The sequence below is a fragment of the Callithrix jacchus genome, chromosome 1, assembly GCF_049354715.1.
Source record: "Callithrix jacchus isolate 240 chromosome 1, calJac240_pri, whole genome shotgun sequence".
Lineage (NCBI taxonomy): Eukaryota > Metazoa > Chordata > Mammalia > Primates > Cebidae > Callithrix > Callithrix jacchus.
In genome coordinates this window covers 208,215,400-208,229,228 of record NC_133502.1, presented here as the reverse complement: position 1 = coordinate 208,229,228, position 13,829 = coordinate 208,215,400, and the positions used below count along the sequence as shown (strand labels likewise).

General features: G+C 54.2%; 1 protein-coding gene across 7 annotated transcripts in view; it reads right to left on the bottom strand.

The window, feature by feature from the left end:
- Positions 1–478: 478 nt before the first annotated feature.
- The window catches only part of LOC100396718 (cytohesin-4), a 36,934-nt gene continuing 23,583 nt past the window's right edge, over positions 479–13,829 (bottom strand). For 6 of the 7 annotated variants that reach the window (XM_078340111.1, XM_078340089.1, XM_078340094.1 and 3 more), the window contains exons 9-13: positions 8,565–8,676; positions 6,808–6,884; positions 6,362–6,433; positions 5,713–5,867; positions 479–4,012 (exon numbers count right to left, since the gene is read on the bottom strand). In XM_078340111.1, coding sequence (XP_078196237.1) covers positions 3,940–4,012; positions 5,713–5,867; positions 6,362–6,433; positions 6,808–6,884; positions 8,565–8,676 — 489 coding nt within the window. In that variant the 3' untranslated portion in view covers positions 479–3,939. Of the gene's footprint in view, positions 4,013–5,708; positions 5,868–6,361; positions 6,434–6,807; positions 6,885–8,564; positions 8,677–13,829 lie in introns of those variants that run through there. The other variant, XM_035271951.2, reaches the window with a different exon arrangement.

Genomic DNA, 13,829 nt, shown 5'->3' with positions numbered 1-13,829 from the left:
CTCGAATGGGGGACTGCGTTGGTTGATGGGGGCTAGAGGCTTTTGGCTTCCAGTTCCCTTTCCAATTTTTTCTGCTTGTTGAAAAGCTTTCTAACCATCCCCTGACACTAAATTTCCCTTCCCCACTCCAGCACGCCTCTGCCTCTGCCACGTCCTGGAGCATGACCAAGTGTGTCCGTGCTAGCAGCCCTGGGGCACCAAAGAAGACTGAGGATGCCCCGGCCTAAAATCTAAGCAGGGTCGGACCTCACTGGGGCTTGAATAGGGGCCTGCTTGGGCAGACTGTGGTCCAGAGGCTTTTGGCTTCCTGATTCCTCCAGTTGTTCTGCTTGTCACAATGCTTCCCAACCACCTGCTAACTCTCTGGATTTCCCATAAAACTGTCTACTTTTAACCTTTTTTCTTTTGTTGTTGTTGTTGAATTAGTTATTTTTAAACCACTACCAGTTTGTTAGCATGTTACAATTAATAAAAGAAGTTCCATGCAAAATATTTTAATAGGTTGTCAAATACACATTATTATAATTATCTATCACTTATAAAAATTGTACACCACATTAGATGATTCTATAAAATAAAAACACGAATCACACATTGACAGTAACCCCTGCAGTCCAAGAATACCCTGCCAAGAGTACAAATTACAAATACATTTTTTAAAACTCTGACACGGTTTGGCTCTGTGTCCTGACCCGACTCTCATCTCCAAATGTGATCCATACACTCCCCAGCGTGTTGAAGGCGGGACCTAGTGGGAGGTGATCAGATTATGGGGGCGGTTTCCCTGTACTGTTCCCATGATAGTGAGTGAGTTTCCACAAGATCTGATGGTTTTATAAGGGGCTCTTCTCCCTTAGCTCGTTCACTCTCTCTCGTCTGCCACCATGTATGATGTGCCTCTTCTCCTTCCACCGTGACTGTCAGTTTCCTGAGGCCTCCCAAGCCCTGTGGAACTGTGAATCAATTAAATCACTTTTCTTTATAAATTACCCAGTTTGGGGTCTTTATAGCAGTGTGAAAACTAATACCCTAAAGACACATGCATTTAATTTTTTTTTTAAAGACGGGGTTTCACCATGTTGGTCAGGCTGGTCTTGAACTCCCAACCTCAGGTGATCTGCCCACCTTGGCCTCCAAAGGGCTTGCATTAGAGGCGTGAGCCGCCATGCCTGGCCGACCCATGCATTTAAACCAAAGTAACTGTGACTAGACTAAATACATTCATTCATCAAGTACAATAAATTTAGCACTGCTGCTTATAGTCACTAACAACACAATTGTAGGTTCAAGTTCACGTTTTCATAAGCCTTCCAGTACAGTTCCCACGGCAGCGTGTCATTGTGCACGCCATTTTCATTTATATGTAGGTGTATCATACATCATACTTAAGACTTGAACTCCTGACCCCAGGTGATCCACCGCCTCGGCCTCCCAAAGTGCTGGGATTACAGGTGTGAGCCACCACACCCAGCCTATATTCATACTTTTTAAAATACCACTAGGCTCAAGCAGTATGATATTTTTAACAGCTTTCTTGAGATATAGTTCACATGCCATATAAATCACCCATTTAAAATGTCAAATTGAGTGATTTTTAGCATATTCATAGACTTGCTCATCACCACAATCAAGTTTAGAACATTTTTATCACTCTCAAAAAAATCCGTAGACCATGCCTCTGGGCACTGCCTCTGGGCTCGCAGCCCTTGCCCTTCTCCCCTCTGTCCATCCTGTGTGTTTATCACCTGTCCATCACCTCTGCCTCCTCCACCATCAAGGCCAACAAAGGTTGAGGAAAGTCAGTCCAAAGTCCTAGTGCTTGAGGTCTGCAAGGGGTCAAGGCCAGGGGCTAGGCTTAACTTTGCTTAGCCTCCTTAGATTATGGCATAGAGCAGACACAAGTATTTGAGGGACAGGTGGGTGGGTGGGTGTTGTGGCAGCACCAGGAGTGAGGGAGTGCCTGCTTGGGGGGCACTAGGAAAAGTTCACAAAGAAGGGGGCATTTCTGGGTTTTGAAGGATGAGTAGGAGTTGGACTGATCAAGAAGAGAGGCCTCACAATTCCAGCATCAGAACAAGCGTTGGTGAATAGAGTGCAGAATGGAAATGTTGACTAAGAAGCAGGGAAAGGAGTGATGGTAAAGAAGAGAGGGTGGTGTTGACACCAGGATCCCAGGGGAGTTTTTCTAGTATATTTTAGGCTGAGGACATGGGGTTTCCTGGGAGCCTGCGGGCACAGGAGTTACGAGAGCCACAGGGCTGCTGTGTTCCCACCCAAGGTCTGCCCAGAACTTGGGACACAGTCAGTGCTCACAGACACTGCACCCGTACCCACGCGGGCTGCTGTACTTGGAGGAGCCAGGATTCTGCGTGTCCCCGGCAGTGGCTTCACCAGGCGGGGCTTAGTTCAGGGGCTGACAAGGATCTGTGGATGTCCTGAACTGTCCTGCAAAGTCTCCTCCTGTAGATGCCCAACCCAGACCTTGTCTGGTACAATGTCACTACTAGGTGCTTGCACACCTCCAGAGACAGGAGTCTCACCACCTCACAAGGCAGCTACTCCATCCTGAGACTGTGGAATGTGTGCACATGTGGGGGTGGGTGGGGACGGGGAGGGGTGCTTGGCGAGCTGCGGTTCCTCCAAGGAATCCACCTGCTTCCTCGCTGACTCAGGCTGGCAGTGGGGCAGGGGCAGCCACATTTCCTGCTCCCCTGCCAAGGAATTTCCCTCCAGGGGCTCCCCCAGGCCTGTGTGAGGGGATGAGAAGTGCTTCCTGTTAGTGGACTCCTCCTCCCAGCCAGGGCTCCCTGGAGACAGAGCTGGCTGCCTGGATACTGGAAGTCAGCTCTACTCTGACGATACTGCTGCAGAGGGTCCCGAGATGCTGCAACCTGCAGGCTGCCCCTCATCACCATGGGACTGTTGGTCAGCGCAGGGAAGCCATGGCCAAGACTCTGCCTCTCCAAGCGTGGGCTCTGTGTTACTTGCTGGCTCAGCCACTGCCTCCAGGCAGCCCTCCTGGTAACCATAGTGTGCAAAACTCTCCCTTCTTGGCTTCTTGGATGGAGCACTCGTCTTGCTTGAATCCCATCTGTCTGGGATGTTCTCCATCATTTTCATGAGGGTCCCTCCTGCTCCTCTCCCCGAAAAGGACACCCTGGAAGATGGAGTCCATAGTGCTCTTCTCTCCCCGTCAGCCTTGAATCCAGAGTCTGCCCCGGCTCTGTAAACAAGGGCTGCCATCTCCAGCTGGAAGCTGGGCACAGGGCTGGCAGGGCCCAAGACGTTTCCAGTCCCAACGCTACAGCTTTGCAAGAACCAGAGAGTGGGCATGACTTGGCAGAGGGCACACAGCGTGTCAGAGACGAAGCTGGGACTAAGCCCATGGAGCCTGGGCTCCTAGGGTAGGTCCTGGGGTTCTGTCCCAGGGTCCTGTCTGTGGGTCTGAGCCGTGTGCACTGAGCTCTGCTCAGGCAGGGAGGGTCAAGCCCAACCTGAGGACACAGGAGGGGCTGGCAGAGAGAACGTGAGTGGAAGGAAGAGCCTTGCCAAGGAGAGGAAACACTCGGGGACCCCACAGCTCCTCCTACTTTGAGGCCTGACAGCATCTCAAGGCGCAAAGAGCTTCAGAGCTGAGGACACTGAGGCCCAGAGAGAAGAAAGGATGCTGCGTTCTGGGCCTGTTTTCCTCGGGCTGCTCTCCTCACCCCTTCTGGTAGTGCACGTAGGGCAGGGGACCTCATTGCTAGAGTCTGAGCCCACTGTACCCCCCACCCACCCTCCTGACCTCTGCTTTCCCATCAAGAGTCAGCTTGAGGTAACGGGGAAGTGCAGTGATGTCTGTGGCCCAAAAGAGTGCACTGGGTGGGAGGTGGGTCCAGGCACTGCAGGCCGCGGGACTCCCAGGATGACCGGCCCCCAGTGCTGCCTCCAGGAATCTCACTGCTTGCTGGCGATCTTCTTCTTCCGAGTGGAGACCAGGTCGTAGAAGGGGACGCGGGTGATGCTGGCTCTAGAGTGAGAGTAAGAGGAGTGATTTCAGGGCTGGACTGGCCATCAAGGGAGTCTGGTCTTCCAGGGCTTCTGTTAGAGTCATGAGACTCCCAGGGATGTGTCAGCCTGCTCTGCAGCAGCAGAAAGGCCGGATGGCCCCAACAGGCGGGGTGTGGTGGCTCACGTCTGTAATCTCAGCATTTTGGAATTACAGGTGTGAGTCACTGCGCCGATGCGGGCAGATCACAAGATCAGGAGTTCAAGACCAGCCTGGCCAATATGGAGAAACCCTGCCTCTATTAAAAATCAAAAAAATTGGGGCCGGGTGCGGTGGCACTTTGGGAGGCCAAGATGGGTGGATCACAAGGTCAAAAGATCGAGACCAACCTTGTTGACAGGGTGAAACCCCATCTCTACTAAAAATACAAAAATTAGCTGGGCATGGCGGTGCTTGCCTGTAGTCCTAGCTACTCGGGAGGCTGAGGCAGGAGAATTGCCTGAACCCAGGAGGCGGAGGTTGCAGTGAGCCGAGATCGCGCCACTCACTCCAGCCTGGTGACACAGTGAGACTGCGTCTCAAAAACAAAAACAATAACCAGATGGCCCCAGCAAGGGCTGTGCCAGGGTCAGTCCAGCCTTGCTAGCTTAGCCCAGTGTCCCATGGGCAGGGCCAGAGAGGGTGAGGGCTCCGGTCAGGAGCTGACAGCCTTGGGAATTCTGTGCCCAAATGTCTCTGGACCCCTCTCCAGGCTCCTGTTGGAGACCTTCGGAAGGTGATGAGAAGAGCTTGGGGAGAAGCCAATAGACCTGCTTGTTGGACTCTGCTCTGTCCCTGGCTCTGTGGCCCTGGGCAGGTCCCTCCCCTCTCTGGGCCTCAGTTTCCACATCTGTAAGACGGAGGTGAGAATAGGTCTGCCTGGCAGCCTCCCAGCCTGCTCCGCTGCAAGGCCCCGGTGAAAAGATCCTGAAAGTCCCTGAGACACGGGCCCTGCCCAGCAACCCGTCCTGCCTTCCTCTGCCACCGGGCCTCCTCTCGCCAGTATCTTGGGCTGGCTCAGAGTCAAGCCCTGAGCAGGTTTGCCATTTTGCCCTTTACCAGGTACGTCTTCCTTGTGTCTCTCCTGTCGCTGGCACCACAGAACCAGACCCTACACTTTGGCCTTCCTCACCTAGCCACCCCTCCCTATTTAACAGTCTGTGGCTCCCCAGTGCCCCAGGAGAAATGGAAGCTCTTCACCACAGTGGCTGTGGCTTTGCCATGCTCAGCAGTTCCGGCTCCCACCCTGCCCAGCCTCACCTGGACTCGAGGGCGGTGCAGGTGGGCCGTCTGCTGATTGCCCACACCAGTTCTTTTACCTAGAAGTTTAGCTTGAAAGCCCTTTCCTCCACCCCCACCAGGTCCTTCCCTGGCTACTTTGGACCATGATGCCAACAAGAGCAGTGCCCGGGCAAGGGCAGGGCAAGAACTTTATGTGAAACTCTGTGCTCTATTCTCCCATGAACCCCACCCACTTCCCCCTTCCCTGTGTCCTGGGGCCTGGCCTGGTGCCGGGCACACAGGACGTGCCTATGGAATACAGGTGGAAGGAATTTGCAGGCCAGAAACAGGAGGGAGAGGCTGGAGTTAGCTCCTTTTACACACAAGGAAGCAACACCTCAAAGCAGCAGGGCCTTCTGGAAGGTGACGGGGAGCCGCCCCCGAAGCTGGACACCCCTTACCGGATGGCCTCAATCCACTGGTCGCGCTCCTCGGCATTGGCGGCTGAGATGCGGTAGGACTCGTGCTTGCCTTCCACCACCCTGCCGTCGCCGTCAGTCTTGCAGGCCTTGATTTTCTGGCCTCGGCAGCTGGGGTTGTAGAGCTCCAGGCAGAACTGGGGAGGTGGCCGGGCGGGGTGGGGAGAGAGGGAGGCTGAGTGGGCTCTCCAGGAGGCTTAGAGATGCCCAGATGTTGGTGTCCTTGTCCAGCGTGGCAGTCCCACCCCATGACAGGCCAAGGGGCAGGAGCTGCTCCCCCCACACTGAGCACTCTCTCTGTGCCAGGCTCCTGAATCCACCATCCTCCCTGAAGTCCCCATGTGACACATGAGCTAGCTGAGGTTCTGAACAGAGCAGCGCTTACTCAGGGTCATCCAGCCAGTCGGGGTCTATGGAACAAGTGAGGACAATGACACCCTTGGACTGACATTGACCTCTTCCCACTGTTCATGGCCCCAGGAGGGAGAGAAGGGCAGCCCTGAGCTCCACGGAAGGTGGGAGGGGCACAGCCTGGCTTCCAGGGAGCCCAGCCTCAGGCCCTCTCCCCACACCCAGTTTAGGAAATTCTCCAGTGGCTCCAGCCTTGGGGACCCCCCACCTGGACACCTACCGGCTTCTTGGGGTCGTCCACCTTCTGCACGGAGAGGTTCTCAAGGGGTATGATTCCCCGTGGCTCCTTGTCCTACAGGGAGAGGGGAAGGAAGGGCAGGGCAGGGGCAGGGGCAGGAAGCAGACCTTGAGGCCCAAGGCAGGACGTAAACATGGGGGGTTTCCCAACCCAAGGAAGAGCGTGCTGAAGTCTTCTGAGACTGTCCAGCATGGGGGTGGAAGGTAGGAGTGGCATGTGAAGAGCTCTGGCCAGAGGTCAGGAGGCCCAGCTTTAAGCCCAGCCTCTCCTCTCTGTACCTCGGTTTTTCCATCTGTAAAATGGGTGTGGAGGGGAACCAAATCATCTCAAAGGATCCAAAGCTGTTATTCGACTGCTCAGTGGGAGTTGGGAAGGGGGTTGTGCAGGGAGAGGCGGGGGCAGGGGAAGGCCCAGGGCACCCTGCTCACTGTGGTGAACTCGAAGTAGTAGAGGCAGTTGTCGGTCAGGATGAACCAGCGCCGTTTCCACGTCTTCACGCGGCCCCCTGTGGGAGGCCAGCGTAGCAAGCAGGTCAGTCCTCCTGGGCCGCTGACACAGATGCTCTCCCCTGGACCCCCAGCTGAGTGCCCTGACCCTCCTCTGTTGCCCCTCCCCCGACATTGATCCCTCTCTCAAACAAGAACCTTAGTAGCTCCCATCACCCCCGGGGTTTCCCTGGAGCTGCTTGAGCTGGTGTTCAGGTCACCTCTGCGATCAGGTCCCAGGTGTGGTCCTAGGAATGGCCACTCCCTGCTCTCTCTGGCTACTGTCACTCAGCAGTTGCTTCATTCCTCAGCCTGCTCCCTGCCTGGCACTGTGCTGAGCATTTCATCCTTCACTTGCCAGACACTGTGCTAGAGGTTTTAAAAAATATTATTCATCTTTATAACCATGTATGAGGAGGGGACCATCGTGAACCCCATTTTACAGATGGGGAAACTGAGTCATGGAGAGGTTAAAATCATCTGCCCGAGGTTCAGCCACAGAGCTGGGATTTGAACCCCGGTGTCCTAGTTCCGGAGCCCAACTCTTGGCCATTTTGCTGCACATTTAACCCTCCCAGTGATCATTATCCCCATCTTACAGCTACAGAGGCTGAAAACCTGACCATCGGCACTTGGGTGGAGGAGCTGGGGTTTAAGGGCTGTGTGACTCTGAGGCCCCCTCTCCCATCCAAGTTGGGATTTGTGACTTAGAGCTTCTCAGGGGCAGACAGTACGTGGCTGGAGCAGGACAGGAGGCTGAGTCTCTGGAGGAGGATGGACTGGGGTGTGGTGTGGAGAGTCGGAGGGCTCGGGGTCTCCTGGGGCACTGGGCAGGACTGGCATGGGGCTGGGGGGACAGGAGGTGCTGGAGGCTCAGTGTTGCTGGAGGTGAGCCAGGCTAAGACCCCTGCTTCAGGATGAGGCATCTGTCCCCACCTGCCCTGCAGGCGCTGGCCCCGCCTGGGCTGTCCCCGCTGGAGAGGCTTCCGGGAGTGTGTGTGGGAGGCAGGGGCAGATGGCCAGGCACTGGGGCTCCCCTGCTGGACTCTGCAGCCACCCCTACTGCAGCACCCATCCCAGTTGCTCTCTGCAGGGTGCAGGCCCTCCCTGCCTCCAGTCAGCTTGAAGGCAGCCTCTCCCAAGCCACATCCTGTCACCCTTCCTCCCCCCACTTCCTAACCCTCTGCTCCATCAAATCTGCCCCTGGCTGGCTGTGTGGCCTCAGGCAGATCCCTGACTTCACTGTTGGGCCGTGGGCGGGACAGCACCTTGCCTGAGCTCCGTGGGTTCTGAAACAATGGTAATCCTCATAACCACGTATGAAGAGGGGCCACTGTGAACCCCATTTCTCCCCATTCCTCTGGGGAGGTAGAAACAGAACTGCTGAAGTGTTTTGTCAATGACTCTGTCTGCCTCCCGCCCCACTTACAGCTCAGCCCTCCTCCTCTGGTTCCCTTCATTCTCAGGACAGACAAATGGATGGAGGAGGCAGACAACGGCACTGGGGGCAGGAGACCTGGGGCTGTGCAACTCCCTCTCCCAGGCTGCATGCAAGCCTCGTGTCAGCTGTGTGCCTGTGCACATGAGGTGATGTATGAGTGTGCATATGACGTGTGCCCGCGTGTGCGTGAGTGCCTGCGATGACATGTGCCTGCGTGCATGAGTGGACATGTGATGACGTGGGTCTGTCGGCCTCTTACCCAGCTTGAGCAGCCAGCCCTCCCGGTCTGGGTTGAAGAAGGTGTGAGTGAGGTCATTGCCATCGTCCTCAGGAATGGAGAAGGGCTCGCTCTTGATGCTGTCGAAGAGGTTCTGCCCCAAGAGAAGGGAGAGAAAGACCTGGCTGTGAGTCCACCCGAGTCCGAGTCCTGGCCTGGCCTTGAGCAGGTCACTCACTGGCAGGCACACTCTTTCCTCACCTGTTAGCTTCTCATGGTCCCTGGGCTTTTGGCGAGCCTGTCCCTGGTTCCCTCCCTTGAGCCTGGGCCTGGCTCTGCCACCTGCCACCGGCCACCCCCGTCATGCTTCCCTCTGTGCTACTACACGGCAGAGGGACCAGGGGTCAGCCCCTCAAACACACACATATACCAATATGTATGCTTACACACACACGCATGCACGCTTATATAAATGCATGCTCCCACATGCACACATTCACATACATGCACACATATACCTGCATGCTCACACACATGCATGCACTCACATGCACACACACACATACACTCACACATGTACCCACTCATACTTATATACATGCATGCTCACATAAATGCACACTCACATGCATGCTCATACTTACACCTGCACGCACTCACACATATATGCACATACATGTTCACACAATGCTTATACACATACATGCAGGATCACACATACATGTACCCACATGCCTTCATGCTCAAACACATGCACTTATACATGCACCCTCACACTCATGCTTACACACATACATGCACTCATACACATGCACACTTATATACATACATGCACACACACACCTGCATGCTCACAGACATGCATGCACTCGCACACACACACATACACTCACACATGCAGGCACACTCACATGCACAGTTATATACATGCACATTCATATACATCACTCACATGCATGCTCATATATACTTACACCTGCATGGACTCACATACATGCACATACATGTTCACACGATGCTTATACACACATGCACACATACATGCAGGATCATACATACATGTACCCACATGCTTTCATGCTCAAATACATGCACTTATACATGCACCCTCACACACTCATGCTTACACACATACATGCACTCATACATAATGCAAATACAATATACATGCACATGTTTCTGTGCATTCTCACACATATGCATGCTTACAGACACAGACACATACACACACACATATTCTCTCTGTCTCTGGGGCATAGCAACCTTGGCAAAGGTTATGGGAGGAGGGTCCTCTCCTGCTTAGGTGCAGCAGCAGAGACTACAAGGTACACCTTGGGTGGAGGGGCCACTGAGAGGCCACTGGGGAGGATGACTGGCCACTTCATGTTAAGGGGCCCAGCTGAGGGAGAGCCCAGGGTGGGATGCTGGCTGTGACTCTCAAAAGCCCCTCTCCTAAGCAGACCTGTTCTGGATGGGCCGGGGTGGGGCCTGGGGAGTTCCCAGAAAGCAGACTGCAGTTCTCCACGGAAGCCTTTCTGGCAGTAAGAGCTGGTGAAATGTGGGAGAGCAGCTTTGTAGGGTAATGAGCTTTCTGTCCTTGGAGGGAAGTAAGCCAGGTCTGGAAGTCCCTGTGGGCAAGGTGTGACCACTGGTACCAGATCACCCCTGTGTGCTTTGACTCTCCTGCCATGAGATGTTGTGTTCTGTGAGCAACCTGCTGAGATTTCCAAGTGTTTGGAGACCCATTCTAAACACTGTATATTTTTGCTTAAAGGCAAACGCGGTGCTGTCTCCGAGGATGAAATCACTTCCTTTCGCTGTGTATGTGTGTGTGCTGCTTGCTGCTCACATGTTGCTGCTCAGATGCTTTCTTCGAGATTTTAAATGAAAATTCTCATGAGTTTGATTCAAAGTTTTAGAAATGGGGCTGTCTGGTTCTTTAAGATCCTTTCTGACCTCAAGAATTCAGGGGTCCAGAGTCAGGGGTGGGCTGGGAGTGACTTCCCTGGGCTCAGTCTGGCTGTGGGGCTGTGGAGGTGAGGAAGAGCGGGCCGGGTTTCTCTCTGGGGAGCCCCTACAGGCATCCCTGGGAATTCCCAGTTGGCACTGGCTGGTTGAACAAGGGCCTGGAGCAGGAAGGCCCTATCAACAAAGCTGTCAGCACAGACAAATATTTGGAAGGCCCCAGGAGCCGTGCAGAGGGGCAGACAGGAGGTCTCGACTGCCACAAAACCCAAGGGGGGTGGGCAGGGAGGGACCCAGCAGCTTCTGCGGTCACTGTATCAGCCTGTACCTTCTGCCCCCGCAAAGAAAACGGCTGAGTTCACCCACATTTCCTGTCCCCTGTATACACCAGCCTCCCTGTAAAAAAATGCCCTGCACCCACTGCCACCAAACCCCGGGGCCCAACTGTCTTCTCCCGGTAGGGTGGACGTGCAGAAACGCAAGGGCCTCCTCCTCCCAGTGGCCCCCCTGGCTCTGTGTGCCCCTGTCCCCACACCCTCAGTTTTTCTCTAAGGAGTCTCTGCTTCTCTGTGTTCTGTCCAGATCACTCAGCAGGGTTGGCACCCACAGGTCCCCAGCCCCAGGCTCCAGGAAGGGGTGAATGACTCACATCTGGCTGATCAGCACATTTCATCCTGCTAACCGCAGTGCAGGGAGGGCCAGGAGGCCCAAGCCAGTCAATGAGTCCTAATCCTGGGACTTCAGCTGAAACTGCTGAGGAGGAGGACTGTGAGAACTCGGGAAGTCAGGGCCATCTCTGCCATACCTGGGCAGAGCTTGTTTAGGAGAGAAACCAGGCCGGGCACGGTGGCTCATGCCTGTAATCCCAGCACTTTGGGAGGCTGAGGCCAGCAGATCACCTGAGGTCAGGAATTCGAGATCAGCCTGACCAACTTGTAAAAACCCCCGTCTCTACTAAAAATACTAAAATGCCTGTAATCTCAGCTACACAAGAGGCTGAGGCAGGATAATCACTTGAACCCAGGAGGCAGAGTTTGCAGTGAGCCGAGATCACGCCGCTGCACATTCCAGCCTGGGCAACAGAATAAGACCCTGCCTCAAAAAAAGAAAAGGTATAAAGCCGGCATCATGAGCGCACTTTGCAGACGAGGAGGCTGGGGCTCACATCCAGGGTCACACAGACATAAGGGCAGTGCTGGGGTTTACCTCCCATCCCGTGAGTCTGAACACTGCACCTTTGCCCTGAGCCTCTTGGGGACTCTGCCCTTGACCCATCTGGATGCCCAGAGCAAGATCGTCTGAACCCTCCTGTGCCCTGACTGCCACCGGGCACCTCTCCACAGCCTTTCCCAGCCGGGCATCTTCGTGGTCTGTGTACCCTTGAGGTGACCTCTTTTTGGGTCATATGTCTGTAAATTTCATTTTGAAAATTGGGCCACTTAAAAGCATTACATGTCCTCACTTAACAGGTCCGAACTGGAGAATCTTTCTGCCAAGTGGTGCCCTTTGACAATCTAAAGGTGCTTCAAGCTGGATCCCTGCTTTACGAATGGGGAAAATGAGGCCCAGGCAGAAGGCAAGAGGATCCCCAAATCCACATGCTGCCCGTATGTCTCTTTTTCCTTATTGAGACAGAGTCTTGATCTGTCACCAGGCTGGAGTGCAATGGCACAATCTCAGCTCACTGCAACCTCCACCTACTGATTCAAGTGATTCCCCCGCCTCAGCCGCCCGAGTAGCTGGGACTACAGGTGCGCACCACCACGTCTGGCTAACTTTTTGTATTTTAGTAGAGACGGACTTTCACCACGTTGACCAAGATGTTCTCAAACTCCCGACCTCGTGATCTGCCCGCTTTGGCCTCCCAAAGTGCTGGGATTACAGGCGTGAGCCACCGTGTCCGGCCTGTGTGTTCCTTTGTGACCTGGGAAGCTTCAGGATTAGCCCCTTCAACCACAGCAGCACTTGGCTGACTGCCTTACCCTTCTGCACTAATCCTATGACCTGGAACTCAGGGAGGTCAAGCCACTTTCCCAAGGTCACACAACCAGAAAGTGGGGTAGCTGGGAGGGATGGGGTTCGACTCTGGCGCTCTGTTCTGGGCTGCCAAAGAGGATGATAAGGGCTTCCTAGACACCCCCGGGCAGATTTTGAAGCTAAATTGAGATAATAGACCCCAAAGCCTGGTGAGAAGAAACTTACAAGTTCCATACAAATGTGGTGCATTGTTATTAAGAAAAGCCTTAAATTGGGAAAAAGAGATAAGGAGGCAGATGCTGGAGAGGACTCACTGGGAGCTGGAGGTAATAAGGGAGCTCCTGGGGGAGAAGCAGGACCAGTGCTGGGAGGTAATTAACTCATTCCCTGCCAGACAACTCGTGCCCGCCTTGTGCCATGAGGACCCCACAAGAAATGAGTCACCAATGCTCATATGCCTTTTATGTTTCAGGCATTTTACTAAGCGCTGGTTTTTTTTTTAATCATTATTAATTATTTTTAATAGTGACATAAGCCACAAGCCCCTACTTCAGCTGGGGAGCCGAGCAGGAGGCAGGTATTATGTACCTGGTATGTCACATTTAAATCAGATACTCCCCGTGGTGGCAGATCTGGGACACAGGTATTATTATTCCCGCTCTCCCGGCAGAGGGGACAGTGGCTTCAACTCCAGTGAGTCCTCACCCAAGGTCACCTAGCAGGCAGACAGGGAAGACAGGAGTAGAGCTGAGCTCTAACCAGCTCAAGCCTTCATGCTACATACTGGCTCCTCTGTGATGCACTTTCTCTTCTTGGGACCCAGCAAGGAGCGGGTTAAGGGTGAGGCAGTTCTCAAACACCGAGGGGCACCAGAATCACTGCAGATCCAGGCCCCACCCCAGCCTTGGAGGTAGGAGGTTTACTCAGCCGCAGGCTGAGCTGGGACGGTGATGTTTGCGCCCCCTCCTCTCCTCCTCGCCGGGCTCTGACCACAGAGGGGATTGAAGTTCATGGGGCTCTGGGGCGTCTCCAGTTCTTGAAGTGAACCTGTCCATTCACTTTTCCCAAGCCAGGCTCTCAATCTCTCCCTCCTGTCCTTATGAATTCCCCCTGGCTCCCTGTGGCCCACAGGAAACAGGCAAACTCCTGAGGCTGTCATTTGAAGCCCTGGACCTGCTGGCCCCACCCTGCCACCCACTACTGTCCACATATGCCACACCTTGGCCACACAAGACACCTCTCCTTTCCCAACCAGGACACACCTCGGTTCTGGACACTTTATGACATGTCTTTTCTCCACTTCTCCTCTTGAAACACTCCCATGTAACCTTCAAGGCCCAGTTCAGAAGTCACCTCCTCTGGGGA